Below are 25811 nucleotides of genomic sequence, written 5' to 3'. Positions count from 1 at the left end.
GCTGCCCATTTATCGGAACCGCTGATATCGGACAACTATAGCATACAAATCGAGCGTTCAAAAACAATTTGTCTTATAGTAAATTTTTATTTATATTCTAATTTTAAGCTTAAGAATTTAAGCTTATATTTTAAATTTGATATATTTTTTTTAATTTATGCTTTCTTCCTTTGATTTTATGGGTTTTTCTACTTGTTAAGATTTTATTGGAAATTTTTTTTGGTATTGGTTTATTAATACTTCACTTTTTCTCCAGATTATTTTCACTTAATTGTTTGATTTATATTTTGTAATGAACGTTTGAGTTTTATATCAATTTAGTTCCACACCCGCGCCGATTGCTCACGCGCTCCGCGATTTCTGAACTTCGATCTCGAATTTCAAATTTTGTGTTGGCGCAGAACCTTTCTGATCTCTTCTGCGCTGCCCGTGGTGCTTGCTTTAGCGTTTGTGGTCGTGTTTGAAGTGGTGGCGCAACGATTTGCTACTACTCGAAAGCCCCCACAATCGTCGATATCAGTTGAAATGTGTGCTATTAAACGGCGTATATAGTGCCATAAACGGTGCAAGTCACACATACATGTATAGAAACATACACGCGTACACCAACTAACCTGTAAAGAAATATTTAGGCGAGTATAAAAAGTGCCCAGTTGATTAGTACCCAATTGCTGTATGCTTACGTCTGTCCATGAGCTCCAGCTGGCTTGCCTGTATGCGTCCATATCTCACCGATACGTGCTGCTGATAAGCGTGCGCACACCGCATATACTACCTTTTACCGAGTCCCTCGTACGGCCCACTATGCGACCGGGACACTGATCAGCATTCAATCGCGGTCGTCTATCTGTCACCATTGACGATTTCACCTACAATCATTGAGCTGGTATCTCGCTACCATCCATGTTGTTGTTGTTTCCTCTGCAGTTGTGTGGTGTGGTGCCTGTCTCTTATACACATCTAGAGGTGTATAAGAGACAGGGGATACTGATCAGCATTCAATCGCGGTCGTCTATCTGTCACCATTGACGATTTCACCTACAATCATTGAGCTGGTATCTCGCTACCATCCATGTTGTTGTTGTTTCCTCTGCAGTTGTGTGGTGTGGTGCTGTGCTATTTGCCTTGGTGGTGGTCTCGGTAGCCGGCCTCGGGCGTCTTGTTTACATTTACCATTACCCAGTTATAGGTATGTTGTTGGTTGGCTTTTTGGTGGCGATGTGTAGTTATCAATATTTGATTTGTGCAACTGATAGTGAGTCAAAGCTACAAAAACAACAACAATAACATTTTTAGGTGTTATCAACATGTTCGGTAAACGAAAGAACGGAATTGCGCGTGTGTTGGGAAGGTGGTCCCTGTTGGAAAGTGAGTCCAACAACCTATTGTAGCGGAGAATTCTGCCGAGTTGAGAGTCCGTGATCGGATAAAAAAGTCCTGGGAACGGGTGAGTCATTGCTTATCGCGGATGAGGTTATTCATAGTCTTCGACCACCACTCTCCGTAGGCATTACTATTTTCCACTAGTAAATATCATCTTAAAAGAGGAGACGTTCTTTCAAGCGAGTTTCCTAAAAGGTATTATGTTCTCTACTGTGTACCCTACTACCACTTTTGCTGTAGAAATAACTGAATGAGTATTGCGAAGTCAAACTGTAAATATTTCAAGCCCAGTCCGAGATCTTGCTTTGTTGCATGTGAAATGTTTCTAAGCCTTCTAATTTAGCCTTAATCGTTGGCCCGACTGACCCAATTTCGCAGTTCTATGGTCTGTCCGCTACCAGTACCTCATCGACCATCGAATGAAATTGAAACCAAATCTTTGCTAAGTTTTTTCTTATTGACGCCGACACCGCTTATGCGGTTATAGTCGAGTTTAGAAGGGGGATCTCTCATCCGAGGTTCTTTTCTACTTTTCATTTAGGGTATTTTTTACGTGGCGGGTCTCAAACCCAGCGCACAACCCCGGGCTTAGTTCACTTTTTGTTATTTTCAATCTAACGCTTCCCTATTGACCCTACGCCCGCATGCAATCGCTCGCCGGTGTGTGCGTGCGCGTGCAATCATGAACGCTGTCAATATGCGTGTGATAAGCTGGAGAACAATAAACGAAGACTGCGCTTATCACTTGACCAGAACTCGCTTCTTGGCATCTGATCAAATGACGAACGCACGAGTGCGCCGTGAGCGTGTATACCGCGGAGGAATACAATGATTATTGAATACTATGACGTTGCCTTAGCACTGCATATCACCGGCATGGGGTTTATCAGATTTCGTCAAGTTTTTTGCTGCCGATTTGGGTTTTCCGATTTATTATTTATCTTTATACGAGTATTTATATTTGTCATTTATTTATATTATTTTCTATTTGCTCAAGCTGTCAAGGCAAATACTTGCCCGCATGCAATAACTATCTAACCTTTGATGACTTTTGAGCAACCCCCCATTAACTGCTCCCAAAATTTGACGCTGTCGAAGGCTGCTCCACCAACGTCACACTCGTTATTGTTTTTATTGTTGCTACTATTTGCTGATAAACTGCACTCGGCCGCATGATAAGGTCATATTACCCTGTACTTCCAGCATTTGATTCGGATAAACGCTTGTTTTGACTACTGGTTTTTGGCCACCGTCGTTACTCGGGGGCTCCCGCGTCTCTCTTTCCACACTGCTTCTGTCGCTTATCGTGCTCTATTGACTTTCGACAGCAACTGTTATTACTACGAATTGTTGTTGTTGGACTTAAGTATTCTGATTTGCCTTTCAATTACATTCACTCGCGTGATCCTCTCTGTGGGGACTGCTCAGTTTTATTTGGTGGGTTTGTAGGCATTTTCAAGCACAAATATTTTTATAAGGTGTTCACGCATTTTTACGATTTGATTGATTGCCATCCAATGTACCGATAATGATCGTCAATTTTGTGTTTTGCATTGATGAAGTTGTTGTGGTTATTACTGAGTTTAGGGTGTAGACAAACAGCCGCCAGTGAACAAAGCTTGGTTCGGAAAGATTAGGGAAGTGAACTTGTGGCTAACCTCACTTCTATTGATGTGTAATAGCCGTTTATGACTTATAAAAGACTTAGTCAGACAGAGCGTTCTCTTTTATACATAATTTGTGTGTTTTTTGAGACTGGAAAGCGATATCTTATAATGATCTGTTCAACTTTTAAGTTTGAAAGAGAAGTTCTGAGTAGCATTAAACATTTCTGTACGCTATCGATCTTCAGAGTAGAACTTCTAGAGCACAAAGTTAGAAAGACTAGAATATTCCCAAAACAGTCACATCTACGTCGGCAAAGTGGAACGGTGCAAATACGCTAAAGAGGTTCTGTGTAGTCATAAATAAATTCGGAAGCTATCGAGCTTTCAGGACAGCAACAAGTCAAGTAAAAGTACATACACATATAGAGTTTGAAAGATCTGAATATTTCCAAAACAATTCCTCGACGTAGCAGAAGCGGATCGGTATTAATATTCGCGCGACGCTACCATATCATTCCCATCGTCTGATGGCTGCTTGCAGAGCTTCAAAGAACCATGCTACTCTGTGCGAAATATTGGGTAGTCGAAAAAGTCTTCTGGTATTTCTAATCAAACTTCAGCTTATTTTTTTATATTTATAATGAACTTTAATGAAACAAATATGTACCATTTTGGTCGCCAACTTTTTGGCATTTATTTTTAAGAGACATTATTCCATTAGTGTAAAAATGTTTAGATTTCTCGACGAAAAACTGTGACAAGTAACATTCACAAGCAGGGCTATATGATGGATGCATCAAAACTTCCTAGTCAAGCTAGTTTTTGCCGAGTCATCAAAGATGTGTGTGGTCTAACGTGGTCCTGATGGAAGACGAAGCCCTTTCTGTTGAACAGTTCTGACCTTTTTCGATTGCTAGCTTCAATCTCATCAGTTGTTGACAGTGAAATGTAGTCTCAATCGTTCGACTAGGCTGGAGCAGCTCCTCATAGTGGATGATTCCTTTCTAATTCCACCAAACACTCTGCATAACCTTTCGAGGCGTCAATCCTAACTTTGCGACCATTTGTTGCGCTTCACCATGCTTAGACCTTGATCTTTTTCGCACATTACTGTCGTATTTGATTCATTGTTTTCGCACCTCTACAGATCTAAGCAAAATTTAGCTAAACGAATTTCTGTGGTCGCTTCAGCGGGATATAGTTAGCTTAGAAAGTAACAGCGGAGGTAGGACAGAGAGAAACTCGGGGTGATAAGGTGTGAGATTGGAGTTGAAGAACTGCGCAAAGATTTTCTATGTTTATTTTAGTTTTGGTAAGTCAGGACTGAGAAAGATGGAAATGGAAGAATTTGTAGGATGCCATGTTCGAACGCAAGCTGTAAGAATCGCTTTAAGCAATCATGTTCGTGAGTTAAGCGCCTTCGGCAATCGCCTCAAAAGAACTATAGCCTACCTTATGCCATCCTTCTATAGTAAAATGTCCATATATAATGCAATTAATGCATAATTTTGTGCAAACATTCGCAGTTCATAAATTCCTCACTTCTAATCATTAAATCTCAGCATAAAATAGTAAACATTAAAAATAATTGCCCGCCAGATTAAGTTGTCGATTTGTCGAAAGGCCTTATGTGCAGCGCCAAAATCACATAACATCACATAAATCGACACTCAAGTGGCCACTTCAGAAATGGCAAACTCGCGGAAGGCGCAGCGTAGAATTCTATAAACTACAACTACAACTCTGCAGCACCGCACGCAATTGCTTGTATTTCGCGGAAAAATGTCGCTTGCTATGTCAGTTATTAGATTTGTGTCAAAGCTTGTTGGCATGTAAAGTGATTACAGTTATGCGACTTCCATAGAGATAAAGACGTGGGCAGTGAGCTGCAGTTGGGCGACTCACGCAGCTGAGCGCAGTATGCGGTTGCGGTTAATAGTCACTTTCAAAATATAAAAGGTCGTTGCCTGAGAGCTTTTATTATTTATTGAAGACTAATGCACTGAATTCACAATTGAATTTTCGGCAAAGCATTTCCACTGTTTTGTTTGTTCACAGTCGATGGCTTTAATATCTCGTACTCTCTTTGAAAGTTAGGTTTAATACTACTTTGTATATTTCTCCTAATAAATAAGTCATTATACCTTCTTGTAACTCTTGAAAAGTTGAAAATATTGACACTCTAATGCATCATGAACACCCTCATTGTACTTTTCCATATCTCCAACTGCATTGTCTATCAAAAAAGATAAAAATGCACTGACACGTAATGGAAAATCATGAAATTTTGTTTGCTAAGTCAAGTGCATTTTGCCGTTTTCCGTCATTATCTACACGTTCTTTTTTTGCGCGGCAATTTTTCAAATATATTAGGAATTATTTTACTTTGGGGGCTATACGTGGATACATTGTGTGAAAGCCGGCGATTGGTCATAGATTTTGATGCGCTGGAATTTCTAGTTATGAAAATGCCGACAAAAATGCAAATAGTATTAAATTTATAACTAAAAAAGTATTTTATTGCATAGTTTTTAAATATATAAGTAAAATATGGTAGTCGAAAAAGTCTTTTCGTATTTTTAATCAAACTTCAACTTATTTCAAAATACTAAAATACTTTGTCCACTACCGCATATAAGTAAAATATATATTTTTTAATTTTCAAAATAAAAAAAGTTGTCCACCTTTGCACGCTCACTTCCCCACTTAGGAACACTCAGCACCTTTCGGCGTTCTCTTTCGCTGTTCGTTGTTAACATAGCGCATAACATACATAACTTCATTTGCTTCACACATTCGATCTACCGTTCGCAGTCGATCGTATATCAAATTCTATGTCGTGCTACATGTGTTGGCCACTCGTGGTTCGAGTTGTTGTTGAAGTGCGTTTGTCTTCTCGCATGGTTTCGGAACTCAATTGGAATTCGCCATAATGCGCACGATAAGCGTTTTTCTATGGATTTTGATTTATGGAGTATTTTGATTGTATTAAGTGGTTAGTCTACTTTAGGAACTTAAGTAGGGCGATTTAGGCTCGAGAAAGCCACTTTTAAGCTAAACAATAATGCACTTAWGCCAAAGAGGATTTTTACTATAAGATCATTGATTAGGTAAGTGGTATGGAGTGAGCTTTTATCGATTTAAGATATCTGAAAAATGATAGGCTGTTCCTCATGTACGTGATTAAAATTAGAATTCTAATTGCGTGCTAGATTATTAATCAATATTTTGGACTAGTAAATGTTCTAAAAACATTCACGAAGCTAGCTAATTTTGTTATTGGTAATAGTACCCAAAATAGTCTGAAGATTACCTTGCTCTATACGGTTTCACAAGAAAGAAGCCTTTAGTATCAAAGGATTGATAAATGTAGAATTTAGAGTGTTTAACAAACACGCGAGACCCATAGGTTCAGTGGTAGAGCGCAAGATAACAACGGAGATCGAACTCGTTCCCACTCCGATGAGAGCGGGATATGCCTACGCGGTGCTTTCCAGGTATTTCGCTATAACCCATGCCAGTCTGATGATCAAGTAGCATGATGGTATTTCTAGGGAGGCGGACATACCTTGACATTTTTGAGCGCACAGTTTTCGAGCTTAACACGAATATCGCCGCTCTGCTGTCGGAGTGAATGCTCACCTCCCTGATAGAAGTTGAACCGGTGTAGCATATCTATTGCTACCTTAATAGCAGCCACTTCTGCCTGAGAAACACTGCCATAGTCCGGTAGCCTAAATCTAAGATTGAGGAAGGATTCCATGCAGGAGACTACTAATCCAACTTTTTCACCCTGCTCGACCCAGCGATTTTCCTCAGTCCAGAATGCAATTTAAGGAAGGGAGAATATCAGTGTGACTCTGAGTGGACTCCTTCATATGCCGAACTTTTAAGAGGCTTAGAGCGACAATGCACCGGTCGATAATATCCACGATTGCTAAGTGTAGAATGGCATTAAGTGCCATTGCTGGGGTAATCCGCAGTGTACCGGAGTTGTCCATGAGAGGCGCTCTTTGGATGCTTTCCAGCTTTTTAGCGAGTGTAGCCTTTTCGAGCGACGAATATACCATAGAGCCAAAATACTACCACTGTTGCGAGTCTCCACCTTTTTTCCATAGCTGCTTTACAGCTACATAAGGCAACCGATGTCGTCTAACTATCTTCTCAACATTTGGCCTTCGTTAAAGCTTTTTATGAAGAATGAATCCCATTACTTTCCCATCCCATATTACTTTTTAGTTCAGCGTTCGCGCCTTTGAACAAGAGAATAGGGGCGTCTGGGATTTTGTATTACCTTTTTCGAAGAGACATTTTATTGTAACATTTGGTTGAAAACGCGTGAACCCCAGACCGCAGGCATCCGCATTTATGCCATCATTATCCCCATTTTAAGCCCTATCCAGCAATGCGGTGGATTTTGTAAAAAAGGAATAGAAAGGGTTTCGCCTTCCATCAGGACAACGCTAGAGCACACACATCTTTGATGACTCGTCAAAAACTGAGAGAGCTTGGCTGGAAAGTTTTGATGCATTTATCATATAGCCCTGACCTTGCACTAAAGGACTACCATTTGTTTCGGTCGATGCAAAAATTCCTTAATGGAGTAAAGTGGGATTCAAGAGAAGCCTGCGAAAATTACTTGTCGCCGTTTTTCGCCGAGAAACCAGAAGAGTTTTACACTGATGGAATAATCTCTCTAGCGAAAAAATGGCAAAAAATGGTCGACCAAAATGGTAAATATTTGGTTCATTAAAGTTCATTATAAATATGAAAAAAATATGTTGAAGTTTGATTAGGAATACGAAAAGATTTTTCGACGGCTACCTAATATATGCATAAAATCAATTTTTCGAAATTTACAGGTGGATACAAGCTCTTCATAGCCGGTAGTTTGTGTACTCACCTTTAAAATCAGTTGCGGGCAAATGAAAAGAATTCTCCACTTGTTTTTTGTTTTTTTTATTTTATTATTTATGCAAAATATTTCGAAAAAAGAACACAAAAAATTCGAAAGAAAAAAATTGTTGTATGTTACTTTGTTTTTGTTTTGTTGTTTGTTTGTTTGTTTATTTTTTTTTTGTTTTTGCTTTTGCTTTTTTTTGTTTTCTCCGCGACGTCACCACTGTGCGCCCTTTGCTTTACACTGTGTGTGTATACATATATGTGAGTGAGTGTGTGTCTGTGTGGGTGTTTAAGTATTCATTATGTTGTTGTTTTACTATTTTTTCTAGTATTATTGTTTACACTGAATTTAAATTACCATATTTGCATACAATCTTTCCACTTACAGTTTTACCACTTAAAGACTTAAAGACTTTTGTGTTTTGCTTTTGCTTTTGCTTTTAAATACTGAATAAACCATTGTTTTGCTAATATTTCTTTAAGTGTACGCGCGACATTTCCAGTTTGTGTTCCTTTGTTTTTATTTAGCGCGCAACAACAACTTACATTAGTTATATAATCGTTTGCAGTTTACTTTTAAATTACTTTAGATCTTTGCATTTTGCGCTGAAACATTTTACAGTTACAATTATAATTTCTTGCTGCATTACAAACACAAATACTACATACAAGTACATGCGCGAGCACAGTGGGCAATTGTGTTGATTGCCTGACTCGCTTGCAAGTGGGCGTGTGGTGTGGAAGTGGTTGTCGGTTGTCGGTTGGCTTACGTTAGAAAATTTCGAAAATATGGACTTGCACAATAAAAGTGTATAATTTCTCTCAGTGTATTTGCAAATTTTTGGTCGCATTTTATAACATTTGGGGACATTTTCTTGTCGGTATTAGCGACTTGTTGCTGTTGCAACGTGGCATGTGTTGGCTTATATGTTGGTTTTCGCTACGTTTTTGGCAAAAAAGGTTGCCAACTGTTTGTAATATAAATTAAATGTTGTTTTTGTGGCGTTTCCTGTTTTGTTCCTGTAGTTTTGGTTTTGCGTACTGGTCGGGGTGCTGGGCATGCATTAGCTATTGTAGGTTGGGGACTCGTTTTTTGTAGTGTTACTGTTCATGTGGTTGTTGTTACTTTTTAAATATAATATATTAGCGTACAATTATTGTTGCAATTACAATTGTCATTGAGTACATTCACATATATATGTATATATATAATATTTTTTTGTTTTAATGGTACTTTAAATTTAATTTATATGTATAATTTTTGGTTGTTATTGTTGACTTTCTATGCAATAATATATAATAATTAAGTATTTAATAAATGTATTTGTTGCAGTGTGAATTATTTGTTGCGCAAACAACGAAAAAGTGAAAAAAGAAGTAACATAATAAATATTAATTAAATTTTTTTTTAAATTAAAAATCTTTGTATTTGAAGCATGTATGACAAATAAAAGTTGTTGGTTTTTGGGGTTGGGGCGAGCGACGTCGATAAACAGTTGCGAGCTTTTATACTTATTTATTTATATATTTTTTTAAATTTTTTCAATACAGCTTACACACTGTATTTTCCGCAACTTAAATTTTTTACTTTACTTGCTGATATTTTTTCTTCATATTTTCGTTTTTAGTTTTAATTTTTTGTTTGTATTTGTTTGATTTGTGTCTTCCACTTTTATTTGCTTTAATTTTTTTTTTAATTTTATTTGCTTTTTTTAAGTGTATTTTTATTTTTTTGTTTAATTCACGCAGGACGGGGTTTTTGCTTACAATTTCTTCATTTCATCAGCTGTTTGTAGGCATTTTTATGTTTGCTTTATAAATTTTTTAAATTTATTTCTACGCTTTTTTGTTCTCTTTCTTCGCTAATTGTCAGTGTAAATATCAATTGTTGCGGTTGTTGTTATTATTATTGTTTGGTTTTTGCTTTTTATTTTTTCATATATGTTGTATACTATATATTTTAAATATATATATATATAGTATGTATGTATGCGTGTATGTGTTATGGTTTGCTATATAATAAATGAACAGAAAAATATTTAAGCTTTGACTAGGTTTTTGGTTTCCTTAGCGTTTCTTTACTTAAACGCTTAGAGTTGCATTGAATTTACGCGTTTGTTAAGAGTTTGTAGTTGTTTCGCAGTTATAGTTTCGTTTTATTTATAAATAATTTTTTTAGCAATATTTATGCATAGGGTATTTGTTGTAGAGTTGTTGTTCTTCGCTATGTTGTATACTGTTTTTTGTGTGTGTATTGCTGGCTGCTTGTTAGTGGAGAATTTTTGCATTTTTGTGAACCACATAAGGCGGTTGAGAATTGCAGAAAATAATGGTCTGCACGCAGCGAACCCGCTAAGTGTCCAACAAACTCACATAAACTGCTACGCACAGCGCGTGAGCGCGAGAGAGAGCGCATTGGCAAGCAGCGCGGCTGCATAAACAGTTACGTTTCCTAATGTTTACAATTCTCAGCCGTTTTATGTTGCGCGTTTGGGCCTCACTTTTCGAAATGTAATCAATTTCATCAATCAAATTTAAATTATCTATAAAGTAGAACGCAAAAATGCATTTCTTCAATTAAGTAATAAGTAAATAGGTAACGTATCTGTAAACGAGTGTATGGTCCTCAAGTCCTTATAATGTAGACATATGTAGTATGTAAATGTATCAGAGACAAAATGAAACACTTAATTAAACTATTTTTAAGTTTTTGTTTTTACTATAACTACTCACTTTATCTCAATTACTTATGCGCTTCCTTAGTTTCGAGTGTTGATTTAGTGTCTGATTAAATTTGCACAAATCTTCAAAACTGTCTTTCTCAAGTTAAAGTCATTAAATTATATAATTAAAACACTAAATTAATTGTACTAAATGCTAAAAACAATTATTTCATAATATAATAGAAATATGGAAATTGATATGAATGCGTTTTTGTCGTATAGGAAATGCATGTCTGTTTGCCTTCTCAAGTTACGTCGTTTCTTTGTGTTGCCTTATCACTTTAAACGTTGATTTGCGGACACCTCACCGGGGCGTGGCCACAGTAATCAGCTAACAACGGCAGCCAACGCGTGATAAGTGGTTTTTTGCGCGCTGTAATTCTGCTAACTGACGCCATTCGAGCTTATCAGTGGGTGGAGCCATTCATAGAAAACTGAAAACCCATTGTTTTCTGCAGATAGAGTTTTTGGGTAAAAAAAATCTCAGTCAAAATGGTTTTGCGTTTTATAGCAGAGAGTTTGAAGAAGTGCGTTTTAAAAGCTCTTTACCAACAACTTCGCGACCTTTGAAGGAAGTAATCGCGTATGAAGCTTTCGAAAATTTCGTTTTATAACAGCGAGTTTTGAAAAGTGCACTTCAAAAGCTTATTACCAACTAGCTTTCACGCTTTCAAGGAAGCTTTAGCTCTTTCAATGAAGTAAAAGTGTATGGAGCTTACGAAAATTTCGCTTTATAACAGCGAGTTTGAAGAAGCGCGCTCGAAAAGCTTTTTACTAACAAGCTTTCTAGGAAGTAAAAGCGTCTGCAGCTTTCAGAAATTCTCCTTTTTGTAAAATAGTCTGAGCGGTTCTTTTAAAAACTATTTCCTGTTATTAAAAGTACCATAAGTCTTTGAAAAGTTCCACTCTTGTAGCATAAATACATATTTTCTTGCACAAAATCGAAAGCTCGCTAAGTTGCTCCAAATTTGTATATCTTATTATTGCATGGTTGCTCTGGCATCTTGAAAGCTCTTTTAATTAATTGCCTTTTTTTAAGTAATTATCAACTTTCTTGATTGAGAGCTTGCACTGAAAACTTGAAAGCTCTTTTAGTTCATTTTCAGTTTGCTTATATTGAGAGCTTGTACGCAAAGTTTCAAAGCTCTTTTAGTTACTTTGAGTTTGCTAATATTACGAGCTTTCACTGAAAGCTTTTCACTGACAGCTTGATAGCTCTTTTAGTTAATTGTGCCGTTTTAGGCAATTGTTGATTCCGTTTTACCACCCATATGCTCCGCACATTTCAAAGCGTTTTTTAAGTTCATACATAACACTCTCACTTAACAAACTTCTGTGTTTGTGTGCTTGAGTACTTTTCTCATGTATTCTAAGTTTTTCTATGTGTTGAGTATAAGAATAGCAGCAGGCATTTTATTTAGTTATGTATGTATACTTATGTACTCATGTTTATGCGCTTCATTGCATTATCTTCAGCTTTTGCGTTCCATTTATATATACATATATTTGTGTATATATATAGATATATAGAGAATTCTTAACCAGCTAATGCTAAACACTTATTCATTCTTACAGCGTCTTAAGGGATTAATGAAAAGCAGGCGATTGTTATTTTTGTTGTATTTATTTGTTAGAAGTAGAGTGAGTGAAAGTTGCTTTTTATATATATATATGTATTTATAGGTGTGGAGAGCTTTTTCAAATTTCCTTTCCATTTCACCAAAAAAACCACTTAATTCTCTAAATTTCATTCGCCAAAACTCATTTCATTGGCGAAAAATGTCTTTTCCTGTGTATGTGTGTGAAAATATCCATTATTACGGCGTGAGAGCGGAACTTTTTTTTATTAACTGTGAAAAGCTTTAAGCGCTGTAAGCACCATTATCAATGGAAGCTTATGATTTCTGTAAGCTTTCATGCTGCATTTTTCTCAATATGGTTACCAAACCGATCGTACCGATGTTCTTATATGAGCTTTTTAGCAACCAATTGGTGAGTTATGATATTATAAGAGCTTTTTAACAGCTAATTGCTGAGCTTTCATATTTATTTGAAATGCAACCTTTAGTTGTTATTAGTTGCTTATTAATTTTCAAATAAATATTTTTGACAGTTAACAAAAAAAAAAAAAAAGCACGCTTAAAGCTTTCTATGTGGCTATGTAAGTTGTTGTGTTAACCATTAGATTTAATTTCAAGATGCTTGTGATAAGGAAAACCCTTTTTCAATTGGAAATTATTTCTTTCACTGTAGAGATTTTTGGTTTTTCGCTAACTAATTCTCTGTCTTCAATAGCTCTTATTGTCTACATTTTGCAAGTTTTTCTTAAAGTGCGGTTTTAAGTTCTTGGCTTCTATCTCGTTTAGTTTGTGTCTTTTACTTTTTACAAGCACTCAATTCTCGCTTCTCATTCAGTAGTTTTTGTACATTTTTTTTGATTAGTTAAATGGCATTGACCCTATCTCTCTCCCCCATTCTTTCAGCAGTTGTATACAATTGTGTATCTTAGTAATTCAGAATATCAGATATCAGTTTTACGTTCTTTACCTCCTGTCTCCTTCTCCCTCTCTTTCTTTACTTACTCCCAAACTTAAGCAATTTAACACTTCCCCCGTCTGCCCTACTACTAGAAAGCTTTAAGCTCAGCTTAGGATATTTTCACCCACTTTTGTGTACAGCAACGCATACTCACTGTCTCTCTTTAGCACTTTACTGTTATTTCGAACTTTCTTTGCGCAATAAATGATTTTTGTTCAAGTTAAATAAAATTTGCTCACCCCTCTTCATTTGCAAAATTTCGAATTCCACTTTTTGCTTAAAAATAATTGCTTTTTTCACTTGACCTTTGATTTACTTAAATTTTAATATATATTTTAAGTTTTTGTTACTCTTTATTATTACACATAATTTTTGGGTTTTTAATTAATACTTTCTAAACAAGAACAACATACTTTTTGTTTTTGTAATGTAGAGTATGAAAGAATGCTGAATTATTTTGAGTTATTCCTTCCATCGATTGAGTGTGGAGTTCGAGTGAGTGTGTTGGCATATTTTTGGTGGTGGTGGTGGTGAGTGTATGAAAATTACTGTATGTGTTTGTTGTGTGTTTGAAATCTTTGTTTTTGAGCTCACTTTTTATTTTCAAAATCTCTTTCTTTCATATCTTCTTCATATTTCAAAAGTTCATCTAATTTTTTTGCGCTTTGAGTTTTACTTCTGCTTGTAATGGTTTGCTTCTGCTCCGCTATTTGTTCGTTTTTACTATTTGCAATTATTACAGTTATTATTTCTTTTACCTTTGTTACCCTTTCACTCTCTTTCTCTACTCTTACTACACACATTTTTATGTATGTAATGTTGGAACTGCGCTCCGTTTTGTTTTAATTTTATCTTCTTAAAATTATTTTCAATTTTATCCCTTTTCTTTGGAAAATTTGGTTCTTTGTATATTTCTCGGGTTTGTGGTTGTTTTTTTTTTTTTTTCAGTATGACTTATTTGTTGTATTATTATTAGTTGTATGTATAAGTGGGTAATGATGATAAAGCAGGCTTTTTATAGTGGGAGTTTATTTATTCTTATTTTTTAGGGGTAGGGGCGGGGCTTACGCTTCCTTTAGTGGGTTTACTGAGTTGTTGAGTGCGTTTACAATATTTGCAAATTTATTATTATTTTTTATTAAGTTTATATGTTTTTGGTTGCTTCTTTTACTCCTTCACCTCGAAATATTTGTATGTTGGATTTTCATAACCGTTGATTTGCATGTTCGCCACGATTTTCTCCTCCGGTACAACGGGGTGATGTGTGGTGGCGTTCTAGAAATGTGAAAGAGTGTGAGTAAATTAGCTGCATGAGATAAATAGATTTAAAACAGGGAAAAACGTTAACTTTGGTTGCTATAATATCCTTCACCAGCACAAAAGATTGCATATAAGAACTTCATCTACTTATATGCTATGACAACTCAGTCTGAGAAATCTCTTCTGAGATTGCATATTTTACTTAGTCTATAATTCATCCCGCCTTTGTCGAAGATTTCTTGTCGATTTCAGAGGTTGCATTGTTGCCAATTTTTTTGAAGAAATTTCAGATCGACATTTCTGAAACTGATGGCTAGTTCGCGTATATACAGACAGATGGACTGACAGACAGACAGACGGTCATTGCTAMATGGAATCAGCTCGGTATGCTGATATATATCGGTTTAGCGCAAAAATATGTAAATTAAATAACATATTACTGAAATGGTCTACATATACGAGGAAAGCTGCCTTGAGGCATAAGTGAAGCTCGTATACTATATCTTCAGTGAAAAAAGCAACACTCTATATTTAATCACTTTTTAAAATAATGAAACGGCAGTGTTCTTCCAGTATCAACAGAGTTTGCTGCGTTGCCATTTTTCTCCAAAACTTTCTGTCGGCAGTTTGCAGCTTCTCACTCAATTTATACTCAACTCACCTGATCAACTTCTATGAAGCCTTGCGCATGTGGCGAGCGAGATGTTCTCCACTTGGCCACTGCGACACCAACAAAGATGGCCGCTAGCAATGCAACGCCGGCGAAGGACAAAGTGAAGTAGACATTGCGTCCCTCCTTGTTCGCGTGCGTATGTGCGAATTCGCGGCGCAGCGAGAAGCTCTGCAAAGAATTCGTATGAAACCCAAACACATTTCGTTAATAAAAGACATTTTACCGATTCGCGATGACCCAAATCGTGCGACATGAAATGTTGCACCTGTGGCTCAGCCTCTTGGTGGGCGACAGCGGCGGCTACATCCTCCACGGCGCGCTGTACGGCATCATCATCGACTGTGGGCAGGACGGTTTGGGTTTTGGTGCTGCAAGTGGTAGTGGAAATTTAAATTATTGTTAACCTTTTAACACCTGTGTTCTACTTACCTGACAGTGACATCGGCGTACTCCTCACCGCCAGTGCTGTCCTTATCGCTTTGCGCCAATTTAGTGGGATCTGTAAGCTGGCCCATTTCTTTGCTGCTCACCTTGGAGTCACCTAGTGCTGCAGCGGAGGAGGAGCCTGAAATAGAGGAGCCAGCACCACTGGCGCCGCCATCCTGCTCGGCTTGCGACTTCAGAAGCTCATCCACTTTCTTGGCCTCCAAGCGCAACTTCTCTTCACGCAATTTCTCACGTTCAGCGGCGCGTTGCTCCTTGCGCTGCTTCTCGGCCAAACGTAGACGTTCCTTCTCCGCTACCTTACGCTCGATCTCAACGCGGTATTTGTCCAAAATGGCGGCTTCCGCTTCTTCGCTCATGCCCAACGATGAGCCGGGTATGTCGTCCTTACTGCGGAGCGCCAAAATGTAGTCGTTCATCAATTGGGAAATCTTAGCAGACAATTCGGGGTAACGTTTCAACATGGTCATGGATTGGTTGACGGCACGATCGATATCGATGAGACGTTCTAATGTGCGTGGTCGCTCCGAGGCGGCAGCTTCCAAACCACCTGGACCGCCGGAGTTCAAGAGATGACGATAGTGGGCCAATGCATGAGCGCGATCCTTGTGCAAGGCGCGTAATAGCTTCTGCAAACACTTTTCGACATGATGAGCCTGTGAACAAAAGAGTAGTTTGAAGAAAGCAGAGAGTATGAGTAGCTCAAAATTTTGTGATTCCACTCTAGGCTTGCGGATCAGATACGTGTTGGTGGATAACTCACATTTGGTGGCTGTTCGGTGAGCGCTTGAGTGTAGCAGGTCATCGCTTCACGTTTGCGCTGATTGATGTGGGCCAACACGCGTTGCTGATGCATGGCAGCCAACTGATGCTTCTCGGCGTTGCCTTCCTCCTCGAGTGCCTGAACAGAAGTCTAAAATTACATTCCCATATAAAGACGTATAGCACATCAAGAGAGAAAGAATCAATCAGAGAGAAGAATGAACGAATTGCAATTTTGTTGTGGGGATTGAATGGTTGATTTTCGAATTTTGCAGTGGTTGGGAAAGTTTTGAGTTCTTGAGTTAAATCAAAACAAAAAAGGGAAAATGTTTGTAATGATTTTACGGTGGTTGTGTTGGCGTAGTGAGTTCTGATGAATGAATACGCTAAGTAAACTTCAAACTAGATTGGTTCTCAAGCATCTGAAGTGATGACAAAGCGACGTAGGAGATGCTTTTACTATTAGTGTATTGTAGTATTGGATTTCTACGGCTCTACAAGGATAGTGTGATTTTCAAAAGCTCTCACACCTTTTTACATAGATTATATGTGGTATGTATATTACATTGGAATCTTCCGTTCACAATAGTAGCTTGTTCGTGTTAATTGTATAAAACATAACATTTCCGAACCCAGGATTCTGAAAGTCCCTATATGTGCTTTAGAGAAAAATAAAAACGCCTCTTTAAAAAGTTTAGCTTAGTTTAGGAAAGTTTATTGAATAGTGTCATTTCGAAAAGTTTAAACGAAAAGGGAAATAATATTTTACACCGCTAATTTTATACACTTTTGCAAAAACTGTAATGAGCTTTCGTATAAATGATATTTTTAAATTTTATCAAAGTTCTATTTTTAGAATATTCTCGCGACATTTTACATCACTAATTATAAGCAATTGAATTAAATTATTCTTCTGGAAAAGTTTTCGTACAAGTGATAAGCTGTTTCTAAGGGCTTTATGCAAACATCTGATTCCTCCAATCCAGTTTAATCAATTCCGATAAGGCCTTCCGCATTTCGACTTTCTGGGTATTTTTAGTAAAATTTCTTTCAAAAGTCACAGCTTTCAAGTAGAAAATTAAGGGTCGCTTATTAGCTTAAGGTCATCACAAATGTATGCTTTTGTAAAAATTTGGTACAAAAGTGTTTACACTGAGCTCAAATTTTCAATATGATGCTGGTATACCGTGAGCTTTCATGTGTCTAGTAAACTTTCACTAAAAGCTCATTATGAAATTAAATTAGCTTTTTGTTCACCCAGCTTTTAACTCTGTTTAGAGCTTTCGCATAAACACTCCTTTGAGTTTTTGAATAACTAAATCATGCTCAGCTAATTAGTTCTATAACTCAAGACAGGCTACATTTAGGGGAAAAAAAGCAAAACTTTTTTGGGGTAGTAAATTTTGTATCACTTATTTTATATATTAATGACTGCTATAAAAGCTTCCAATCTGATGTCTCTTTCGCTCCCATTTGGCTTATAATAAATAGGCAAACTTAAGTGCAGAATGTGCGAAAATTAGTTAAAAATGTGTAGATGCAAAAACAAATAAAAGTGAAAGGAAAGGGCAAATAAAATTATTGATTACATTCAAAACTAAAATGTAGATAATGAACGATGAGAAATGAGGCGTGGTCGGTGAGAGCATTTCAAGCTTGAAATGTGAAAGCTTAGCGCATTAAGCTTTAAAGAGTTCTAGTAAAACTTTTTATGAACTGAAATAGTAGGAAAATAGTTTTGTAAAAGATTTTTTGAAATCTTTCTCACGTCGCGTTCATAAAAAGTAAAATACTGAGAACGTAAAATAGTTTGTAAAACCTGTTCTTAAAGTTTTCTCACATCACTTTTATAAAAAGCTTTCACGAGAAAACTTGGAAGCGAGCTTTTTTTGTTGCTAACACAGGTTTGAGATGCTCTCATTAATCGTTTGACTGTTCTGTGTCATGCGTTATAATAACAAAAAGAAAATAATAATAAAGAAAGAGCTTTTGAAGAAAAGTGCGGGAAGAGAAAGAGTGCTCGTACTTTCACATGCAAAGCTGTGCCAACTACAGCTACATATCGGTCTAAATAGATGGTGTGTTCTTGCATGCATACACCCACATACATATTCGCTTACTGCATAATTGAATACCAGTTTGGAGCATTCCCACTCACCTGGAAGCGTGCTGTCATACGTTGCTTGAATGTCTGTGCTTGCTTGGGATCGGCCATGCGCATATCCTGGTATTTCTCCTCCAAATCGGACCAGTCCTTCATGACACGTGTGACCTTCTCGCGATGCGATTCCTCGAGGCGCTGTTGGGCTTCCTTGTTTTAGAATATGTTCGGTTTTGTGTTGATAAAATGCACATTGAATGGAGTACACTTACTTTTTGACTTACTTTGTAGCTCTGATGCTCGTAGTGCGGATCGAAGTGGGTGAAGTATGGATCGACGGTGGGCTGGCTAGTGGATGGCGCTGTGGGGAATTGCTGCTGCTGTTGCTGTGCTGTGGATGCGGCTGGCGCGTCAGCCATCATACCAGCTGCGCCCTTAACCACCGACTCAACACCCAATTTGCCCTTTGCACCACCCGCCTCATCTGCGTTGGACTTCACCGCCGCTGGTTTCGCGCCGCTTGAGCTACCATTCTGCAAATCCCAGTTGTCCGACTGCTCTTCAGCTGCACCGCCACCATCCTCCTCATAGTTGTCCAAGTCTTCGCCGGAATCATATTCACCATTCAAATCGTCAGCATTAGAGCTATTCGCCTCACCAGCAGCTGCCTCATCGGCGATCATTTCGTCCTCTTCATCATCGCCCATCAGATCATCTTCATCGTCGAGATCATCATCGGCGCCAACATCCTTGGAGTAGTTAGAGTCATTGTCATCATCGTTAGTCACGTCCACATTGCTGTTGGTAATCTCAGCTGGGGCGATAATGGGTAGGTCGGTCTTCTTCACGCGTATCTCATCGGCTGATGCGTAGGCGAAGTAGTTTGAAAGAAAAAAGTGGTGTTAGTAAAATTTTTAGACTTGAAGGAGAAACTACGAAGAGTGTAGCGCGGTTGACAAACTGTTCAGAGGAAGTGTGGACTCTCGAAGATCAAGTGTGAATTGCAGATTTTTATTGCAAAATTGTTTTTAGAAATTCCATTATGAAGAGAGATAACAAAGAAGGCAGGGGAGTGATAAGTTGTGTGTACTATGAAATTTATGACTTCACTTTGCATTTGAGAGTAATGCTGAGATTCCCGGTTAGCTGAGAGCAAAGCTTGAGTCTTCTCTTAGCCTTGAAAGGCAGAGATAAAAGCATGTCGGCGAATAGGGCGATGGGCATTTGTAGCAGAAAGGGTAGTATTTTCAAGAAGACAGAAAAATAATTGCTACCTAACGGAAGAAATGTGGCAACAGTGCATTAAAACCCCTTTGGCGATATAATAAAAAACGCATCGTTGCATTTAGCGCAGATTTTATCAGCAAAGCTCAGCGCGGCAGGTGGCGACGATTGCCATTAAAATTCAATTATGCTGCAGCGCACGTGTCGATTGGGGATTTGAACATGTGGCAACTACGCGGCAGCCAAGCAGTGCTGAAAATTCATTTCGACAAATTTGCCAACCAAAATAAAAACGACATTCTTGCAACAAGCAATGCAGTGAGTTTTGGTAGAAATCATTTGAGCGTAGTAAAGTATGTGCTGTTTGTTTTTGTTTTTGCCAGCGCTCTAACATTACTGCGTTGATTGATTTTCATTGTTTTCGTTTACTCTTTGCTATTTATCTATGCACTAGCCGCTTTAATGGCGACCTATATACGCTCTAACTGGTATATATATATGCACTACGCAAGAAATGCTGTACCATCAACACCAATTTACACCCAGACACTCAACCACACAAGCACACTTACACTTGATTTCTACCAACAACCCGCCCACACTTACTTTCATCCGCAATTACCTGGAACCCCCCTGCTTACGTCTTTTCATACTCACTTTTAAAATGTTTCGGACAGCAAACGAATTCCACACCCGAGAACAATGAAATACCACAGGGCAGCAACATGGCGAAGCTGCGCATTTGCATGCCGCGCTCCTGACAAGCGGCGGCGCCAGTCTGGTTCCATCTAACGAATGGCCAGCAACGTGAGGCATTGTGGATGTGATCGAAGAGGCAACCTTCGGGCACGAGTAGGGCATCCGATTGGAATGGTCCTTCTGAAAGCAAGTGCATAATGTAGCAAGCAGATGTTTGCCGTTGTACGGTTTAAAATACAAAAACAAAAAAAACCAGTAGGAGGTTGAAAAAGTTAGAAATAGAAGGAAAGAGAAAGAGAGAAAACGGGAGAGGGCGAAAGATATTAGTTAGGTGGTTCGTATAATATGGAAGAAAAGCATACTTTAGCAATTACAATATCAATTTTTAGTTTTATGATTTCATATATATTTTTTTCGAAAATATAGTCTATTTCCTAGCAATTACATTATCAATTTTTGATTCCAGGTTTTTCTATGTTTTTTTACGTTTTGCTCAGTATTGTTTTTAAATTCTCTAATCAAAAATATGGCCTGTTTTCTAGTATTTACGGAATCAATTTTTGCTTTTATGTTTTTTCTCCATTTTTCAATTTATTTTTTAAATATTTATTGTATTTTAGGTATTCTCTTTATATTCATCGCTTAATACTTTATTGTTATATTTATTATTCTTATTCGATATTCTCCTCTTTACGATTTCGTTAACTTTTTCTATGTTAATAAATTGAATTAAATGATATATTTTATATTTCTTGCATTTTTTTCATATTCTACTCACCCAAGCAACGGAATGGTTTGATCCAACGATGTGCCCCTTTACATTTTGCCGAATTCAAAGCGCCCTGACGACACCATCCGCCGATTTTCTGATAATGCGAAGATTCAACAATATTAGTGATATCACGATTCGGATAAGCCTGTAAGAAAAGGAATAGAGGGTGAGTGAAAAATATTTTTTATTAATATACAGGGTATTGATTGAGCTATATTAGGGTATACACTTTTTCTCGGTTGGCCCAATATATTGGGTAGTCGAAAAAGACTTTTCGTATTTTGTCACTATAAACTTGATGTCGTAGTTATTCAGTTTCCTTACAAAATGTGCTGATATAGTCAAAGTTCTTAGTGATATTTTTTAAAAGCCAAGTATAGTGCAGAGGTAGGTGGCGCTGCTCCAATTGCTATAACTTTAATCAATACTTGATTTGTTGATATCAACTATAGCTCGAAAATTCTCAAATCCAACAGTTCCATAAAATCTTAAGTTTCGTGTGACTCAAGAACTCTGTTTCGAACAGTTACAGCCTTAAGATGAGCTTGGTATAAGGCTGGGTTATTGAAAACTTGATTGTCTGGTTCACTTGCGTCTACTAACACTTCTAGTAGAACACTTATTTTGACTGATCCGCTCTTCATGAATGTTTGTTAGCAGATTTCCTCGGATTTGACTTGGAAGTTCTTTGGCTTTGTAGGTCTTGGCCACCTCGTGTCCATGCATCGCTCTCAGCGGTTTCAGATAGATTTTGCCACTGCGGAGATGTCACACATGACAGCATTTAATATGCTTTACTAAAACATAAGTCATTGTTGTTGTTAAAGGCTATTTTGCGGTTTTCTGTTAACAACAACAACAACTAGGAAGAAATTTAATTAGCAATTAGGTGCACTTGCAATGAATTTACTTCGACGAAAGTGGCATTGAGGCGCTTATTGATGATGACATGAGCCATCATTGCCGATGAGTTTGGCTTAAAAAGAAATTTAATTGCCAAAATGCAGTAAATAAGCGACTGTCAATGGTATACTATAAGTAGCTCGAAGAGCAGATGCGAAGCTTTTCAGCATTACTTTTATGCAAATATATGCGCATTTGTATGCATGCGTGCGCAAGTGTGTGTGATGCCGATGAAGTGTTGGAGCGGTGATTTGCAATGTTGGGGCGAAATGCCACACTGACGCGCGCGTGTGTGTGTGCGGGGCATGTACAACCTTGACACGACATCGATGCGCTGCAAGGTATACGCGTCAACCACAGCAAAAACAATAACAACACGGACACTAATTGAAACAGCAGCACGCTGCCAACGACAAATGACAACAACCAATAAAATACGCTCCATTGAAATGCAGTGATATTGCCTGCAAAGCTGGCGCTTGCATGTGTGCCTGCGTGAGGCTGCTGTTGGCGATAAGCGTGGTGCATACACAAACAATGACCGGGCTAGCAGCTGCTGCAGGTGCGCCCTTCCTACAAGCATGACAGTGTATGCGTGTGTGCGCACGTGTATCGATCAAATCAATTTCGCCTACCTTAACTCGCCGCCTTGCCGCTCACATTGACAATAACGATGACAGCAGTCCACGCACGAGCATGTCAAGGCAATCGCTCGAACGGACGGATTATCGATATGCTTGGAATGGTGGGACGGTTGATCAAGCGCCCGCCTGCCAACACTTTAAACTGATTTTGAGTGATTGTTGTTGCTGTCGTAAGCTGAGACAGTTGTTAGCGTTCGGCAGGTGGCATGTGGCAAATGGCAGTTGTGTGCGTGCGTTTGTCAGCTATTGAGCCTCTTAGCTGCGTTTCCAATTACCCGCACGCATATAAATCACGGCGCATGCAATGTAACGCCTAAAACTAGGCAATATTTGTGGACAGTGGTTGGTCGGCTGCTGGTTGCGCGCAGCGTGGCCTATATTGCACAATTGCAGCAGCTGGTGCATGACAAACGACCGCAAAGGTGTGCGGCAGAGGCGGGCGGAAAGGACACATACACACACACGTACGCAAATAATGCAGGTCTCTATTCGCATATGTAGATAATAACCACAGCTATGCGGCAGCTGTTGCGAATTATATCCACTCTTTGTACATACATATGCATGTGTATGCGTGTGCGCATATGTGCGTTTGAGCGTCTCGCATGGCAAACAATAAAATTAATTTTGTCATCTAAATTTGCAAAATAATATACTGTGAGCGCCATAAACATAAGCAGTCCATGCATACATAATAAACTGTTACAAACTGACACATGCGCGCGCACACACACACACATGCAATCATATTGCCAACCACATGAACGATGCGCTTCAGATTGCAGTGGCATTGCTGCAGTTGCTGAAATTTATTAGGAAAATGCGCTGGTCTCATGTGAATGTGATATTAACTAGCATAGATATGCATCTGTGTATGTATGTATGTTTGTTTGTATTGGTGAGTGCGTACGTGCTTTTGCCACATGCATATATTATATATCGCTTACATTCCATGAAATGTGCACAAACATACATACAGTTGAGCCAACTTGAGCAATTCGGAATCCCGAATTTGTACATATCGCACTTTCGGGACTAGACAATTTCAGTTTTTGATTCCGAATTTATTATTTGTTAGCTTTTTGCTGTTACTATGTTTGATGTGTGTGCGTAACGGGATTTTGGTGCTAGGAAATTTATGTTCGGGATCCCGAATTTATTCTTTGTTAAATTTTTGCTGTCATTATATTTGTTTCGTGTGCTTAGCGGGATTTCGGTACTAGATAATTTATGTTCGGGATCCCGTATTTATTATATGTTATTTTATTTCATTAAACTTCAAAAACCAACAAATTGCTATTGTTAAAAAATTGACAGGCCTCCTGAGCACTCTTGTGGCAATTAATTCTACCGCTTCGATGTTCTATGTAATTTATTTGTATACATTTGATCGAAAATATTATTTCGCCACCAAAACATTTTCACTTGCATATACATATGTATATATGTTCATTAAAACAAATATTGTAATTTCAATAGAAAAGTCTGGATCGCGACAGTTCAAATTCAACACCAAAATTTCGGGATTTTAAAAAGTTCAAAGCAGAATTCGCTATGCGAAATAACGATCCAATTCGAATATATATAAATATAATTTGGTACACATATGTACATACATATATGTACATATGTATATTTTAGCCTGCAAAGGCATTTATCCTGCTGATGTTGCTCATACGCCATGTAGAAACACAGAAAATGTTATAGGTCTCCATAAAAATGCTTTATCTACATACATGTATATATAGCTATGTATACACATTTCTGACACTGTTGTAATGCGACAGCAATAAATCAATAAAAGCTCGTTTGGCATATTTGTCGCGCTGCAATATTATCGTCAGTGTTTTTGCAATAAAAACAATGGAAGCGCGCTTAAATTGCAATTTATGGCTTAGCTGTGGAATATTTGAAACTTCAGATGCAGCTTTTGCGACGTTCATTAACATTTAGTGTTGGGGAGAGCATTTTTAAAATGCGCTATTACACTACCGGGAGTTGCAGCGTAAAAGTGTGCTACAAATAGCGCCTCAATTGTGTTATAGCGGTTTCAAATATAATTTTTGCGATTTCTTTGGGAAAGTTTTTGCAAAACATCTTTATACGTAAATATACATATTATATATCATTACGAAACATTTTCAGTAACTTTTCAAGTTTACCGGTGTTTTTTACAAACGCTCTCCTGCCAACCAAAAATCCGAAGCTACTACTGACTTGCAGGCTTTGTTCGGCATATTCTACTTAGAAACATCAACGTAAATTATATTCAATTAGTTATCTCTTCAACTCTAACCTCCTCACGTGGTACTCCACAACCGCTGCAACCTCATCTTCATAGCTCATCTCACTTAATCTTCGACGCTAATTGAGAACACTTCCGAATCGCCATGCGCGGCACCCAGTGTCCCACCACGCCAAGCCCAAAGCCGACATTTTGTGGTTTTCATGCCAAAGATGCGTGGCTCATCAGTTGCATGCGGCCTTTTGAAAATGCACTAACGACCCTGACAGCCGTAGCGTCCGACAAATGCCACACAATTAATGGCTTCGTTTGTGGTTGGTCAATGATAGCTGCTGGTGGCCACTAAACAGATTGAAGGGTGCATACATAATTGCAATATATAATATTTACTGGGTGGATGTGCTAGAGCATATGTATATATGTTATATGCAATCAATATTATTCCAACGAAAAAGAATCTTAAAATCTAAAAAAATTCTCAAATTATGGTTTTAAAATATTACTGTTAACTGCTGGTGAAATTTATATTTTCAAAAAATTTAAGCTTACATTGAATTGAAAACAACGGTATGGTGGTCATTAAAATGTCTGAGGCGCCTGAGGATATGCTATTGAATTGGATTTATGCTATAAATTTTACCGAACAATTTTTGTTTAAATTATTACAATTGCGAAATATTGAAATATTCAACTTGATACATTTTAAATTTCGTTGTCGAAAATTCAAAGCATACAATAAAAAATAGCTTCGCATTCGTTTAGTTTCTATATAACGACAGTCCAACCCGTTGGATTTCTTTAAATGTTTGAAAGTCCAACTCGCTTTTTTTTTTAACGAAAAAAAAAATTAAATTCGGGGAAATTGAAAAAAGTTTCAACTGTTCAAAAATGAGTAAAAATAATGAAGAAATTCGTTGTAAATTTTTGTATA

At 37.8% G+C, this 25811-nt stretch overlaps 2 protein-coding genes and 1 long non-coding RNA gene across 11 annotated transcripts in view; 1 reads left to right on the top strand and 2 right to left on the bottom strand.

The window, feature by feature from the left end:
• Positions 1–797, bottom strand: part of LOC108978434 (homeobox protein vnd) — a 33356-nt gene extending 32559 nt beyond the window's left edge. The window contains exons 1-2 of one of the 2 annotated variants that reach the window (XM_018948719.1): positions 684–797; positions 246–614 (exon numbers count right to left, since the gene is read on the bottom strand). The gene's annotated coding sequence lies outside the window, so the exon portion shown is untranslated. Of the gene's footprint in view, positions 1–240; positions 615–683 lie in introns of those variants that run through there. The other variant, XM_018948721.1, reaches the window with a different exon arrangement.
• The window catches only part of LOC108978436, a 78543-nt gene extending 57385 nt beyond the window's left edge, over positions 1–21158 (top strand). Inside the window, exon 7 of the long non-coding RNA XR_001994111.1 lies at positions 21100–21158. This is a non-coding gene — a long non-coding RNA (uncharacterized LOC108978436). The remainder of the gene's footprint in view (positions 1–21099) is intronic.
• The window catches only part of LOC108978433 (beta-amyloid-like protein), a 129351-nt gene continuing 117602 nt past the window's right edge, over positions 14063–25811 (bottom strand). The window contains exons 4-12 of one of the 8 annotated variants that reach the window (XM_018948709.1): positions 21095–21233; positions 20275–20496; positions 18666–19255; positions 18451–18603; positions 16294–16443; positions 15516–16186; positions 15310–15454; positions 15075–15254; positions 14063–14428 (exon numbers count right to left, since the gene is read on the bottom strand). In XM_018948709.1, the coding sequence (XP_018804254.1) occupies positions 14321–14428; positions 15075–15254; positions 15310–15454; positions 15516–16186; positions 16294–16443; positions 18451–18603; positions 18666–19255; positions 20275–20496; positions 21095–21233 (2358 nt within the window). In that variant the 3' untranslated portion in view covers positions 14063–14320. The remainder of the gene's footprint in view (positions 14429–15074; positions 15255–15309; positions 15455–15515; positions 16187–16293; positions 16444–18450; positions 18604–18665; positions 19256–20274; positions 20497–21094; positions 21234–25811) is intronic. The other 7 variants (XM_018948713.1, XM_018948711.1, XM_018948712.1 and 4 more) reach the window with 7 other exon arrangements.

The sequence above is a fragment of the Bactrocera latifrons genome, unplaced genomic scaffold, assembly GCF_001853355.1.
Source record: "Bactrocera latifrons isolate USDA-ARS-PBARC rearing strain unplaced genomic scaffold, ASM185335v1 scaffold_121, whole genome shotgun sequence".
Lineage (NCBI taxonomy): Eukaryota > Metazoa > Arthropoda > Insecta > Diptera > Tephritidae > Bactrocera > Bactrocera latifrons.
Note: the sequence above shows the minus strand (reverse complement) of the source record. Positions and strands in the feature narration are given on the sequence as shown.